At 41.7% G+C, this 15763-nt stretch overlaps 1 protein-coding gene across 1 annotated transcript; it reads left to right on the plus strand.

Annotated features, from left to right (window-relative positions):
- Nucleotides 1–114: 114 nt before the first annotated feature.
- LAP3 (leucine aminopeptidase 3) lies at nt 115–15309 on the plus strand (the record flags this gene model as incomplete). Its single annotated transcript, XM_080625964.1, has 13 exons — nt 115–207; nt 766–881; nt 1218–1272; nt 2244–2349; nt 3433–3592; nt 7119–7280; nt 8306–8464; nt 9208–9332; nt 10702–10794; nt 12261–12359; nt 13943–14022; nt 14889–15001; nt 15111–15309. 13 exons carry the CDS (start codon nt 115–117, stop codon nt 15307–15309), a joined length of 1560 nt encoding a protein of 519 aa, XP_080482090.1.
- Nucleotides 15310–15763: the final 454 nt, after the last annotated feature.

Raw genomic sequence — 15763 nt, forward strand, 5'->3', positions numbered from 1 at the left:
CCGACCTCCCCTCGGCTGGCCCCGCCCCGCGCGGCGCCGGCTGATGAAGCGATCGGCGCGCCGGGGCGGGCGGTGTGCGGCTGTCCGGCGGGTCGCTGCCTGTCGCTGCCTGCCATGCTGCTGCCGGGCGTGCGAGGCGCCGCCAGCCGCCTCTGCCGGGACCTCCCGCTGGCCTGCAGGGGCTGCAGCCGCGGCGCGGGCGGGAAGGTGAGGGGCCACCGGGAACCCCCTTGCTCGGGGTGACCCAAGGCGGGAGCGGGCAGCCATGGGTGCGGGGTGTCCCTTCCTTCCTCCTGCTCTGTTCCGCAGCCGTGGCTGAGCGTGCTGGTTGCTCAGCGCTTCCCGGGTCCAGCCCCGGGCTTTAGCTCGAAAACCTGAGGTGCCGGGGTGGGCGCCTTGACCTGCGGGGCTGGCCCGCAGGAGCGGAGCTGCTGTTCGCTCCAGTTGGGTGAACCTGGCTGGAGAGCTATGGTTGAGAGAGCTGCTCTTTTGTACTTAAAATCACAGGTTGAAACAGGTTTTGATCTCTACGTGGTAGGCAAAATGATTGTCTTTAGTTATACTGTGTCTGTTTTCTTTTTCACACTTGGAAGTGGTGGTTGTGGTGTCCTGGTTTACCAAAGAGTTGTTCTGTGCATCATGTTAGAGAAATACATAAACTGAGCTGAGTATATGCAGTAGCTATGATGCAAACAGTGTGCTTGCTGCCTTTTAGATGGTTCGCAAAATTTCATGTTGTTTACATCCCTGTGTATCCTTTCTTAGGGTCTTGTTCTGGGAATCTATTCAAGCGAAAAGGATGGAGGTGCTGCCCAGCTCACTACTGCAGGAGATGCTTTTGATAGACTTGTGTCTGGAAGGCTGAGAGAACTTGTGTCCACGTAAGTGTGTGATCAGCTGCTGAAATGGATTAGTGTACCAACAAACACCAATAGGAGCAGTCTTTTTTATAACTATTAAGTGGTTTTACCCATAGCACTTTCCAGGCTGGTATTTGCTTCTACCAGGCCAAGCAATTTGGAAGGGAACTCCTGTGGAAAAAACGAGCACTAAGGAAATGTGCAAAGTGTTCACAGGAGCTACCTTTTTCTGTGGATCGGCACCAAGCCAAGTGTCCCAGAACAGTGTTGAGGAGCACTGTGGTGTGTGGGGTGAATGTAGTATTGTAATAACTGTATAAAGGACTTCTTTATTGAAAGAATCTTTTTGTGTCCTAGATGTGGGCCACCTTTGAAGAAAGGAAAAACACGCGTATTCCATGGTTTGCATCAGGTACGAACTTTGGATTTTTGTGCGTATATTGAGTAATGTGTGAAGTTTGCCCTTGTATCTTACTTTAAGCCATTCACTGCTGTGCTTGTATAAATGCTCTGCTGTTCTTCCCCCTCACACCTCTCAATAAAAGGTGTGGTTCTTGTGAGGCATTACAGAACAGGAGCTTTCAACATTTGCATGGCCTTTTGCACATTCCTGTGTTCCCTGCACTGTGCTGCAAAGTCTGTTTTTTGCTCCAAAGGTGGTATGTTCTAAATAATTCCTTACTGAATGAGCTGAATGAAGCACAACAGTTCTGGATCACACTTCTACTGTGCCTCCTGTGTGCAGGAGGAGCAAGTGTAAGTGTGTACTGGAATGTGCAAAGACCTTCCAGACATGACAGTTCTAACACAAGGTAGTCTCATCAGACTGACTGCTGCTTATAAGGCAAGCATTTAGTCTGCTGTGCTGCATTGCTTTCCTGAGTTCTGGAGCTGTGTACCTCTGTGCAGCTTTGGATTGTAACCTGGCAAATCATGCCAGCTCAGCTCCTGAGCTGAGGTGATAGGCTCAGCCTTGGAGGTGGTTTTATTTCCCTGAGCAGAGTAGTAGTGTACCAAAAAAGGTTATGCTTCTCCAGCTCAGTTCTGGCCTGTGTTGCAGCTGGAAAGCTGGATCTGTTTTCAAAGGACTCTTAGACTTGCCCTTAAAGTACCAGGTTTGCTGTGTGCTGAACATAAAGCCCTATCTGATGCAATACACAGAATTATTAACTGGACAGAAGAACTGGTGGCATGCCTGTGGCAGATGATGAGGAGTGCAAGACTGTGGCACAATGCTGGCACTTTCAGTGAGGAAATGTGTGTAACAAAGTCCTGAAGGTGTTTAGTGCTTGGTTTGATCTGGCAAGTAAGGTCTTTTTAACAACTCTGCTGTGGCTGTACAAATGAGGGAAGTGAATCCATTTGTGTGTTGGCTTCATCTAGGACTTTCCAAGTGTGGTTGTAGTTGGCTTGGGCAAGAAGAATGCTGGAATAAATGACCAAGAAAACTGGAATGAAGGCAAAGAAAACATTCGTGCAGCTGTTGCAGGTTAGCTCTTCTTACATTTTCTTAAGCATTTTGTCTGTAAAACTATTGCAGTGGTGCAGCAAGTTCCATTTTTGAAGAGTGAGTCTAGATATGATTTTTGTTTTGAAATGCAAAACCTATTCCATGGTTTGTTAAATACACTTACTTGTCACTGATACTCATGTAAACTTTTCCTTAGTGAGAAAGGAGTTACAGGGCGTGTAAATCCATCTGCAGTCAGGTAACTACAGTTACTGAAATCAAATAACTTTCCTGAACAGTGTGAAAAGGCACTTGTTTAATCACTACTGTTGTGATGCCCAAGAGCATCACCAATTCACTTTATGCTCACACTTCTTCAGTATGCATATATAATTACTTTTGTTACACAGTTTATAACAGGTATTTGTACTATAAACTGGTACCTTTCAGAACATCAGTAAGATGATTCCGTATGTTACCTATTCTAGGCAGAGGAGGCCTCTATCTTAATCAAGGATGACTGCTGTATCTAAGTGTGTATAAACCAAGAATAAAAAGAGTTCTTGCCACAGAGTTTATAATCTGTGACAGGAGGTCAGTCACATGTATGACAGCTGTATACCTGCAGTGCTAGCCCATCTTGTCTTAACAGCTGCTAAAACATTGTGAAGTTATTTGGGTACAAAATAGAATTTATGGAACATAATATTCTTTTTGTTTGTTTATAAAAGTGTGTATAAAGTCGAGCAAAAAAAAATTAATTACAGCAAATTTCTGATACCTGCAGATAATCATAATCCACAGGACTAGAGGAAGGTAGAGTTTTTCTTTGCTACAGAGTGAACTTAAAGGAATGGGAACAACTGTGGACTGTCCTTTTTCTTGTGAATTGTCTTAATCATTACAATCTGTCGAGTGGTATTTTAGTTGAAATTTATCAGTATATGATCATTGCATTTTTAATCATTCTACTGCATGATCTTTGTAATTGATTTACCCATCAACTTGGATATCTTGAGTTAAAATTATTTTTCCCTTGAAATGTCATACTGATTACCACAGAGACCTGTTTTGCTGTTCTGTGCAATACTCAGCCTACTAGTTCCATACTGTATTTTTCAGTTGGCTGTAGACAGATCCAAGATCTGGAGATCCCTTGCGTTGAAGTAGACCCCTGTGGAGATGCTCAAGCCGCTGCAGAAGGTGCTGTCCTTGGATTGCATGAATATAATGAGCTGAAGCAAAAAAAGAAGCCTGTAGTTACTACTCAGCTTCATGGAAGGTGATGACAAAAGGAAAGCTGTTTTTATTTATTTGTAAAACTGTGTCTACGTTTACGCATGAGAAAAACACAAACCTGGAAGAATAGGGCTAGCAGCAAGATCCCTCTTCACTCCTCCCATTCATTTGAAGTTCCTAAAGTATTTTACATTTCAGTTACATTTATAGTGCTTGCTCCATATGTTTTGTTAGTATTCCATGTTCTGAGGATAAGGATAAATAAATGCTGCTTCATAGAAAAGAAGGCCCAGGGTAAAAGTAAAAAATTACTTGAAGCACAGTTGGGATGTAGAAGGACTTCTGCTGGTATTGTGTGCCAAATAGCAGAGGTATTTCAAACTCCACAAATGAAGAAATCCTTGTGAGAATCAGGAAATGCTGACTGACACCAGACCATGCCACAATGGATGTGTCTTATGTATTTCATTTGTTGTATTTTGATTCACAGAGTATAATGCAGGAAGAGAAGATCTTGTGATTCTGGCCTCAACAGACATCACTGTTATCTGAGAGCAGAAAGTAATGTCAGAGCTTTTGGTTCCAAAACAATTAGCAGGGTGGACTTTGGACCTTCCCTATAGGATAATCTTTCATGCAGAGAAGGAGTATTTCCCATATGTACTTTATACAGTAACAAGTCATAGAATCATAGAATAGTTATGGTTGGAAAGGACCTTAAGATCATCTAGTTCCAACCACCCTGCATTGGGCAGGGACACCTCCCACTAAACCATGTCACCCAAGGCTCTGTCCAACCTGGCCTTGAACACCGCCAAGGATGGAGCATTCACAACTTCTTTGGGCAACCCATTCCAGTGCCTCACCACCCTTACGGTGAACTTCCTCCTTATACGCAGTCTAAACTTCCCCTGTTTAAGTTTTAACCCGTTACCCCTTGTCCTGTCACTACAGTCCCTAATGCGAAGTCCCTCCCCAGCATCCCTATAGCCCCCCTTCAGATACTGGAAGGCTGCTATGAGGTCTCCATGATACAGTCTACAGTAAATAAACATTTCCTGAAAGCATAGGTGGTCCTATGACCACTTACGACACTGGAAGTAATTTTTGTATCTAATAACTTAGGTTGGAAAGGACCTGTGGAGGTCACCTAGTCCAGCTGCAGGTTGGATTAGGATAACCTGGAAGTTACAGACAGCTTTAATGTTTGGTCAGGCCTTTGTTAGTCCAGTTTTGAGTATCTCCTGAGATGGAAATTCCACAGCCTCACTGGCCCATCTGTTCTAGTGTTTAACCACACTCATGGTGAATTTTGTTTTTCTTTATCCCCTGCTGCAGTTTCCCGTGTTGAATCTTGAGACCCTTGTCAGTTACCCCCTTGCTGTGCAGTTCTGAGATGTGTCTGTCTTCATCTTCTCTATAAACCCTATTTAAGGGTAAAGACTGCAATTAGATCTTTCCTAAATTTTTCTTCTCTAGGTGAAACAACCCCAATTCTCTTAGCTTCTCATGTGCCATGTGCTCCAGCTCCCTACCCTTCTTAGTCTTTGGTCTTTCTCCAGTTTATCAGTATTGGTTTTGTATTCAGGAACTCAAAAGTGGACATAGCTCAGTGCAGCCTCACAAATGCCAAGGATTTAAATAATTATTGCCCTTAATGTGCTGGCTAAGCTCTAATCCAGCACAGTACATGGTTGGCCTTTGTCACCAGAGTCATGCACTGCTTACTCCTGTTCAACTTGTCCACTGGGATCCCCAGGTTCTTTTCTGCAATGTTGCTTTCTGCCTTAGTCATAGTCAGTGTCCAGCCTGACTTGCACAGAGTTGTTCTGTCCCAGGTGCAGGACTTTACACCAGTCTTTGTTAAACTTCATGGTGTTCCTCCTGATGCATTCCTCCAGCTTGGCAAGGCCCCTGTGAATGGTAGCCCTACCCTCTCCATTGCAGCTGCTCCCTGCAGTGCCATGCTGTCCATGAACTTCCAAGGGTAGTTTTTATTGTCCAAGTTGTTGATGAAGGTATCAGCCTCAGTATCAGCTCCTGGGGAACACATGACTCACTGCCAGCTAGACCATTCAACTGTTGTCTCTTATCTTCTGAGCCCAACAGTTCTTCCAGTGTCTCACCCATTTTATAGTCTATCCCTCCAGTTCATGTTTTCTCAATTTGTCTGCAAGGATTCTATGTGAAAACCTTGTTAAAGCCAAGATAAAACACATCCACTGTGGTTCTTTGTGCCAACCCTCTCATCATAAGTCAGGCAAGTTGGTCAGGCATGATTTACCCAAAACAAATTTATGACTGTTCCCAGTGACCATCTTGTCCTTCATGTACCTGGAAATGGCTTTCAAGATTACTTTCTCCATACACCTTTAGGGGATTAGTCTAGGATTACTGCCTTGTAGTTTCCTATATCCTTCTTGCCATTCTTAAAGATTGGGATTTGCCCTTCTCCAATCATTGGGGACCACATTCAGTCACCATGACATTTCAAACTGAAAGAGACCAGGCTTGCAATGATGCCAGCCTGCTCCCTCAGCACTCTTGGATACATGTTGCCTGATATCAGGGACTTCTGTATGTCCAGCTTCCTTAAGCCATGGGTAGTACCTTTCTTACCCAGGCTCTGTTACTAAGCATGAAGAACTGGGGAATCTGGAAGCAGACCTTAATAATTAAGGAAGGCATTAAAAACTTCAGTCATCTCAGTTTTCACGAGGTTGTCTGCCCCATTTAGCAAGGGAACAACATTATTTCTGATCTTCCTTTTGCTGATGATTTACCTCTTGAGGTCTTCTTATTGCCTTTCCCACTTCAAGAGATTTGGTCTCTTGATTCCATCCCTCCATATCCAGGCAATGTTTCTGTATTCATTCTGGATTCCTTCTTCACTGTGTTGCTCTTTTGAGAGGTGGAATCTAGCTTAATGCTCTGTGCTGTGGTATCTTTTAAACAAGTAAGTCAGTTCTGTCTCAGTAAAATGAAAAGTTTTGTGCTGGCAGTGTTGCAGAGTAACCAGAGGGACATCTCAATTTCCTGTACAGGCAGCTCTTTGAATGTTTGTTCTGCCATTTGTTAGGGAGATGCCTTGAGTGCACTGTGAAAGGAGATACAAATTCCACTCATATCACATTATCATATCTCAGTAAAGTGTAAAACAGAGTTGGAGGCTTTATGTGGTAAATAAAAATATTCAGGGCTGTTGCAATTAGTGTGATTACAAATTTTGGAATGGGTATTAAACCTTGTGCTTAAGGATTTAAGCCAATCTCTGACTAGTAAGGATTTGAAGAAGACCTAATGTTAGACAGATAATTTTACATCTGTCTGCTGTAGGATTCTTCTGGCTTTCTGTGAAGCATTTGGCACAGACTAGCACCAGAGACGAGTTCTACACGAGACGTTCCTTGGAATTCATACTAAATTCCTTGTACTAAGATTACTGTGACATTCTTAATTGCCCCGATTTAATGTTGCCATATTTTCATACAGGAGAGAACAGATGGATACTGACAACATCTTACTTTTGCAAATGTTTCCAATCCTGATTATTGCATGTTTTTGTTTAGTGCTGAAAGTGAAGCCTGGCAAAAAGGTGTTCTCTATGCTGAGGGTCAGAACCTGGCTCGGTACCTTATGGAGGCTCCAGCTAATTACATCACTCCAATCAAATTTGCTGAACATATTGAACAGAAGCTCAAAAGTTTCAGCAATGTGAAGGTCCATATAAGGTAAATTCCAAAAATTATTCCTCTGTAGGATAAGGTACTTTCCAGGTTATTCAGATCTGTAGTGGGCTCTCATTTTCTCTTTGCCACTTCAAATGAAGAAAGCAGAAGTGTGTGGCGAGGAGGTATGAGGGGCACCCAGTCTGCAAGTTACTCTCAGTTTTAGAAGGTGAGCTTCTAGTTTGCAGAGTAGGCAAGATACTGTGACATGGTGAAATGATTCACTGTCAATTGGTCATGCAGCCAATTACTGCTTAGTTAACACAAGTGCTGCAAAAGAGAGCTTAATGAAGACTCAGTGACTAGAGGGCAAATACTAGGTACCTTTTTTCTAGTACCTTTTGGATTTGTCCCAAATAGATTTTATACAGCCCTCTCTGGGTTGTTTTTTTTTATTATTATTTGGATGTGTTAATGAAACATTCTGTATTTATTGCTGTTACTGTTGTTTGGGGGGTTTTTAGCTTTTAAAATTGTTGAAATGGAGCCGTCAAAGCCCTTGCAATTGAATTTGCACAGCTAACACTTCCTGCCTCTGAATTACTAGTTACTGCTCTTTGGTGGAAATGGGCTAACTAGTTGTGCAGGTGTTGGAGGCTGTTCTGTTGAAAAGCAAAAGACTGAGGGAAGTCAACTTTGCTATCAAGATGGTTAACTATGAACAGAAAGCTAAACTGTAACCTGCTGCAGTACTGTTACTTCATATGCCTTCAGAGACCACAGCCTCATGGGCAAGTGGAAGCTTGATGCTTTCTAGCACAGAAAGTGTAGATGAGCTGTTGTTTGTTTTGTTGGTCGGTTGGGTTTTTAGACAAGGCAAAACAAAGTTGCCAAGCAGCAACTCTGAGGAAGTATTTTTCTGTTTCACAAAACAATAATGGTTGATTTACATGACAGTTTCCCAAATAACTAAACCGAAATTAATAGAAACAAACCTTCAAGGATTGTGATATTTTAAAAATGAACAAACAAAATCACCTTGGTTAAGGTGTCCAATTACAAAAATTTAATATGTATTTCTGTTCCAGACCAGAGGCTTGGATAGTGACACAGCAGATGGGAGCATTCCTGAGTGTTGCTAAGGGCTCGGCTGAGCCTCCCATCTTTCTAGAGATTCACTATTCAGGTGGTGCTAATGCAAGTGACCGCCCACTAGTGTTTGTAGGAAAAGGAGTTACATTTGACAGGTACGTGTGTTAATATTCTAGTGACTAAAGGGGGAAAATGCCTTCCTGCTATTCATGTTGTATGGGTAGACGCTCAGCACATCTTCCAATGCCATTCCAGTGAACTTGCCTTATATGGTGGATTGTGCTGCTTTGCCTGTGAATAAGACAAGCTTGAGCGGTTGGACAAAGTAGGAATTGATATACCCTCATATTGTAAGGGGAAAATGGAAATTTGAGGGAAAGAAGACAAAGAATGTGCTACTTTCTTTTTTGGCCTGAGCAAACCTCTGGATGAAGAATGTATACGTTTAGAGTTGCAGTCTGTCATGGGACACCTAGATCATGCTTAGGGAAAGAGAAAATAGCTCATGCATTGCAGCAGTTCCTTATAATTTAATTTTAATGTCACGTAGCTACTGAAGAATTTGTCAGTCTGTTCCCCTTTCATATGTTGATTTTACCAGGTGTACTATTTTGTTCTGGTCTTGTGCTCTTTTGTTATTCTGAAGACCACTGAGTTAGTCCACTGCAGATTTTTATGGTGTCCTAACTATGAGAAAACAAGTCAGGGACATATGTGATCAGAAAGGAGCCCCCAGCTGCCTTGCTTTCAGTATGCTTGCTAGGGGGTGGCAGGTTGAGAGCACAAGTCTAGCATTTACTGATGCTTGCTGCTGAAAACATACTGATGGGCAGAATATTCTCAACATATGCAACATGAAACTCCTCCATGCTGATGGTAGTTGTGCTGTGTGTTGCAGTGGTGGCGTTTCACTGAAGCCATCATCGGGTATGGATGCAATGAGAGCAGATATGGGAGGGGCAGCGACTGTCTGCTCAGCCATTGTGACAGCAGCAGCTTTAAATTTCCCTCTTAACATAATTGGTAAGTGTGTGTGTGTATGTATGTGAGAAGCCAGAAATCTGAATTTTACAAGATTTCGTTTAGATACTAATGTTCTAGTTCAGCACTTGTCATGATCTGACAGAACTGTCCTGGCCTCTGGCAGACTGACTGCTGTCATTCCCTGATCAGCCTCTCTTCTCTTTTTGCTTGCTTTGCACACAGTTACTGGCTTTGCTTGAATAAAATACTGCAACACCAAATTAAAATTGTGAAAGCATGATTTTTACATCTTAGGAGACAAATGGTTGTCAATAAACTACTTGCGATGAGTTTTTCTTAAGTCCTGATCCTTCATTCCAAGGAGTGTGGAGATCTGTAAAAGCAATTAGAAGTGAAAAGGTGTTAGCTGAGCTACCTCCATCAGCATGTACTGCAGCTGAACAGGAACAAGGATCAGTTTTTGTTTCATTGGGTGAATAGCTCAGCAGAAATCTAAACCAACCAACCCAAACCAGTACTTTTAAGTACGAGCAATGCTTACTTTTTCTGCAGAAATGTTGCACAGCTAAAATTAAATGAGCTGATTCAGGAACCGTGGTAAAACCAGCTGGGGACGACATGTAATCCTTTCTAGGATAAGTTTTATGTTTGCCAACCTTGACTTACAGGGAACCAGTAATTTAGTCTCTTTTATTCTTCAGACAGGAGAGGGCAGCAAAACCCACCCTCAGGCCGTTCCTCACCTAAAGAATGCACTGGGAAGGGCAGAACCAGTGAAGCAAAAGTCTGTGTACGCAATTCCACTGAAAAGTGGTGGTCTACAGTTCGCTTATTCCTTGTGCTAGGAGCAGGTTTTCCGTGAGAATGGTGGAGTGCCTTTCATCCCATTATCCCATTCATAACTGGGGCTTTGAGGCTGACCCTCTCTTTTGCTCATCTCTTTGCTTTTCTTATGGCTGTAGTCCTATGGTGAGACCTTGGACCCCCCCCTTGACATTACACAATGTGTAATTACGAGAAGTAGAGCTTGAATGGCTCAGTGTTAGTTTGAGAAGTTTTTAATTTCAGAAAGAAATCTCTTTACATGTGACTAATGATACATATATGGAAAGTGTAAGATAATATTTGTTGCTCCTCTGATCTCACTAGTCCAGGCATAAAGTAGAAGTAAATCCTAGTGGCAAAACAGTGTAGGTGGGAGAATGTGGTGGTGCAGCATGTATCGGAATTCCTTGATTGAAACCTAGACCATATGCCTTTTGGTAACCTGGAAAATTTGGATTTTTGAGCATGAATTCAAGATGAGAATAGTACTGTTTCCTTAAGGAGGTGTTGGGTTTTCCTAAGTGTTTTTCTACGTCTTTTCTGAGAAAGAAACTAGTAATTCACTTCTCTTTTTCTCTCTGAGGTTTGGCACCCCTCTGTGAAAATATGCCCAGTGGCAAGGCAAACAAGCCTGGGGATGTAGTTAGAGCCAAGAATGGAAAAACAATACAGGTATGTATGTGAAATCTGGTGGTTTAGTACTTCTAGAGGATTGGTTTAACCAATCAAGTTATGACTGGAGTGAGAGAACATATTGGAAAAGACCCTTTAGAAAGATAAGCAGCACAAATATACTGTTCTTAAAAATGTAAGTAGCGTGTTATCAATTAGAAATTGTTGTAATAGAATTCTTACAGATCTAAATATAGATTGAAGAGATGAGATAAATCTTATAAGTTGCTAGGAAAAACTGAAAAGTGCAGAAAATCTTGTTTTAGCACATGAGGCTGTTACAGTGCTCATAAATTTGTGAATGCTCCATCCTTGGTGGTGTTCAAGGCCAGGTTGGATGAGGCCTTGGGTGACATGGTTTAGTGTGGGGTGTCCCTGCCCATGGCAGGGGGGTTGGAACTAGATGATCTTAAGGTCCTTTCCAACCCTAACTATTTTATGATTCTATGAAATACAGGTTCTCTGTCCACATGAAGAACGTTAATTGCTTCCAGTGACCCTTCAGGACACTTCCCTCCTATCTGCAGTAAGACATTAGAGTATTAGTTCCCTGGTCACGTAGCCAAGGCCTTTACAGTGCCAAGCTCCTTGGGACAATCAGAACTCTGAGTCATACGGGCTGTTGGTTGCCAAATCAGTACCCCATTTCAGATTTAATCCAAGATGTTCCATACTCATTTAATAGATTAAATGGTACTGCAAGTCACTGTGTGATGGATAACTGATTTTGTGCAGAAGTAGGTGGCTTAATCAGTATTTCTGTCTGTCTGAATTTCTGTGAATCTGCATCTTTGACTTGTTGAACTTTCCAGTTTCCTCAGGTTCTTTTCCCAAAACTGAGTTCAGTCACCCCCTGATCTGAAGGAAAAGACTGGGCACATATTCCCCCACCAAGAAGAAATTTGCAGGAAAGTGCTAGTAGCTCAGAGCACACCATGCAATTAATCTTGCAGAATTCAGCATCAGTTTTCCCTGAAAGAGGAAAGGAGCAAGGGGGCTATTGATTTTTATTTTTAAGAGGGGAAAAGTTTCAAGCTCCAAAGCAGGAAAGCAGGATAACAAAGAGCTGTTTCCAGGCATTCACCTGTGCTGCTCCATGATAGGCAGTCCTCCTCAGCTGTGATTTCCATGAGCCAGATCTCTGTGTGTGCTCTGAAGCAGCTCCTGGGCTCTTCTGGGGCACATCTCTAGGCTCTTCTGGGGCACAGAGACCTGTGCAAAGGAGGCTGTAGTGCTGAAAGATCACCTGGCCTCAGCTACAGATACACTTTTATTTTATAACATAACTTTATATTGATACTGTCTTTCTCCTTTTTATTTTTTTTTTTAGTAAATTTTGGCTGACCTGCCATTCTGTGACAGTGCATTTATAATCTGACAGCTGTTTAAGATATCATGTAAGAAATTAGTCAATGAAAGGGATGTTTTCAATAGTTAATCTGTTTTTACTAATTTTGCACCTGAAGGTAGATAACACAGATGCAGAAGGAAGACTGCTGCTAGCTGATGCTCTCTGTTATGCCCACAGTTTTAATGCAAGGGCTATTGTGAATGCTGCAACACTAACAGGTAAGCAGTCTCCCTCCCCTGCTCATTTTGTAAGTCAGTTCTTTGTTACTCTTATTAATTGGGCTGTGGATTAGTTACAGTGTGTAGATAAAGTCAACCTGAATTCAAAAGCAACTGAGATGATTTTATGTGTTTTAGGACAACTAGCACAGCTTATGCTCTAACAACTTGTACAGTGTCTCTAGGACTGGGGAGAGTATTGGCATGTAGCAACACAGATGGACTTGGGCTGGCCCAGCTGAGCTGGAATTAAGAAGGAAAACCTATGCAGACTTGGATGTTTCTGCACAATGTTTCCCAGTGCTTCCATTTCTGAGTTAAGCCTTCCCAGCTCCTGGGACCATGTGATGCAGAGATACTGGTGTGGTATCCATATGGCACTGGTCATGCTGGAGTCAAAATAACTTATTTGTGAAGGGCTTCCTGAGTGCTTGAGCTCTGACCTAGACTGCACCAGCTCTTCCATCATGTGAGCTAGCTCAGGTCTCCATGATTCTAGGTAATAGAATAGGAGAGTCATTATCAATCTCCCAAGAATTCGTTTGACTGAAGTATCTCTTATGTGTCATTTGCATACTTTCAAGCATAATAACACGTTCTTTAATTGTTTCATCTCTACAGCTGTATATGAATGAGGTTATAATTCAAATTTAAAATCAGCATTGTGTATGCATCTCATGAACTACCCATGAGCAACTGTAGCTGAAATGACAGCAAACATGGAAGAGTAGTTCAGACAGGAGTCTACTGTGTTGCTTAATGAATATACTAAGCAAAATCATTATCTTTCTGTATATTCTCTCCTAGTGCTTTAAATGATGTTCCATCCATTTTATCAGTTCAAATTCTGTGGAAAATTTGACTAAACACAAGGAAAGATGATTTTAAGATCATTTGCTTATATAAAAGTATTCTCATATAAAGGGCATGATAGAAGTTTACTCCCGCTATAGATTATTCTGTGTTTGGAATCCTTGGGCAACAAGCACAGGGGAGAAGAGCTCCTGTAGAAATTTCTCTGATGTACCATCTTGTTAAACTACTTTTTTTCTTCTTTTTTATTTAATCTCACTGAGAATTGAGTGTTGGCATTACAGAAACAGTTCTGTAGCATCAAATAAATATGTATGTAATCCCTCTAGTTTAGGCATGGGTTAGTATCTATGCAAGTGAAATTCACAAAAGCGAAAGTATCAGCTTGAAAATTTTAGAGGTCTCTAAATTGCAAAATGTTCACTCCCTTGTATTTTCACAATAAACAATAAAATTGAGATTTTTTGGGGGGACACTTCTACCGCTGAATGCATTCTATTGGAATATTGCTAAGAAAAAGCGAGCTGAAAACAGAAAATTGTAGTTTAATGAGATACAGAATATAAGTTTTTATGAATTCTTGTTAATACATTTGTATAATCTAATAGGACAACACTTAAGCTTTTAGAAATGCAGGTGTACTAAAATCTTTAGTTCTTGCAGACTTCAGAATTAAAACTGGAAAGTTCTGTGGGGAGTCAGGATGCAGAGAAATAGCTCAGGTCCACTTTCTGCCTTTGTTGTGTAACTGTGAAGGTGTGTTTCTGTAGGTGCCATGGATGTTGCACTGGGGTCTGCTGCAACTGGAGTGTTCACAAACTCATCTTGGCTTTGGAATCACCTTTATGAGGTAGGCCAGCTGCACTGTTAAATCATAGTAGTAAATTCATTAATAGCTGTTACTGAAAAGTTAGTGCATTACTGAAAGTCTTATTTTATGTGAATCTAAAAGGTATATTATTACATTTTGAAATCTGGTAGGAATGGTGTTAGTACTGTACCAAAATTGAAAATAATTAATTTTTACTATGAATTACTAGATATTTTTTGAGGTTTCGTATCATACAGCAAACAGCATACAGATCATCTTGAGGCTTTGCATGTTCTGACAACTTACTGCATATGCATAAGCTCTGGCTTACTGAAAGGAACTGATAGAAGTGGTAAATGCTCCATCCCTGGCAGTGTTCAAGGCCAGGTTGAACAGAGCCTTGGGTGACATGGTTTAGTGTGAGGTGTCCCTGCCCATGGCAGGGGGTTTGGAACTTGATCTTAAGGTCCTTTCCAGCCCAAACCATTGTATGATTCGTTCATGTTAAAAAGAGAGCTGAACTTGCTTAACAACACTGAGACCAAAATTCATAGGGGCCTCATGAGTGACAGAAATGAGATGGCTAAAGGAAGCCTCTGAAGGGCAGATTTGGGGGGGGGGGGGGGGCAGGAAATGGGAAAAAAAACCAAAACAACCCCAAACCCCAGTCTAGATTTTGCCTTTTGACTAACACTGAAGTACCTAAAAAGTAGGATTCGCTACTTTTGAAATACACTGTTTCATTTTGCAATATATTTCAAAAAACCTAATACTATGTTGGGCTAAAGATTTTGTAGACTAATCAAAGCTAAACAAAAATAAGCACACGTGGTACTGGGGCTGATCAATGCAGTTCAAAAAAATAAAAGAAAAATTTGCCTAAACTCTCAGTGTTTCTGTTTCAGGCCAGCGTTGTGACAGGAGACAGAGTTTGGAGAATGCCTCTTTTTCAGCACTACACAAAACAAGTAACAGACTCTCCTCTTGCGGATCTGAGTAACATTGGCAAGTACAGCAGGTGAGTTGTATCAGTATCCTTCATGTGCCCCTTCCCTTCAGTGAAGTCCTTTCATGTTTGTGCTGTTGGTGGTGTTTTAGAAACAACTGAGTTTCGTTGCTTCCCACAGAGCTGGAGGAGCATGCACAGCTGCTGCATTCCTGAAGGAATTCGTGACTGCCTCCCACTGGGCTCATCTAGACATAGCTGGTGTGATGTCAAATAAAGATGAGGTGCCCTATCTTCGAAAAGGCATGGCAGGACGGCCTACAAGAACACTGGTGGAGTTTGCAGCTCGACTGAGCCAAGATAGTCACAATGCCACATGAAATACTTATTCTAAATCATCCACTCTGCCTTAAGAAAAAAATCTGGAAAAGTGTTATTCATATATGAATAGCCCAAAAATATTTTCACTACGGCAACAAACTACAAATACATTTTATAAACCGTTACTTGAGTAAGAGTATCTCACCTTTGAGATTTGTCATCTTCTATTATGCAGCTTAAAATATAGTTTGAACTATTGAGATATTTAGTATCAAAACACAATGATGGAAAGCATCTGCCCTCCTATATTATATGTGACATAAGCATAATTACTGCAAACAATAAATCTTTTACTTGGGTGTGTGTTTGGATTGAGAGGATTAATGATGGTGATCATAGCTGGTGCCTCAGGCTGGGGTGAAACACAGATACTGTGGATGGTAACGGCAAAGGGGTTTATAAAAATGTTGTTCTAGCATTTTAACTTACTAAAACTGCTGGTGGTGTGTGTTG

This window comes from Psittacula echo (assembly GCF_963264785.1).
Source record: "Psittacula echo genome assembly, chromosome: 1".
NCBI classification, from domain to species: domain Eukaryota; kingdom Metazoa; phylum Chordata; class Aves; order Psittaciformes; family Psittacidae; genus Psittacula; species Psittacula echo.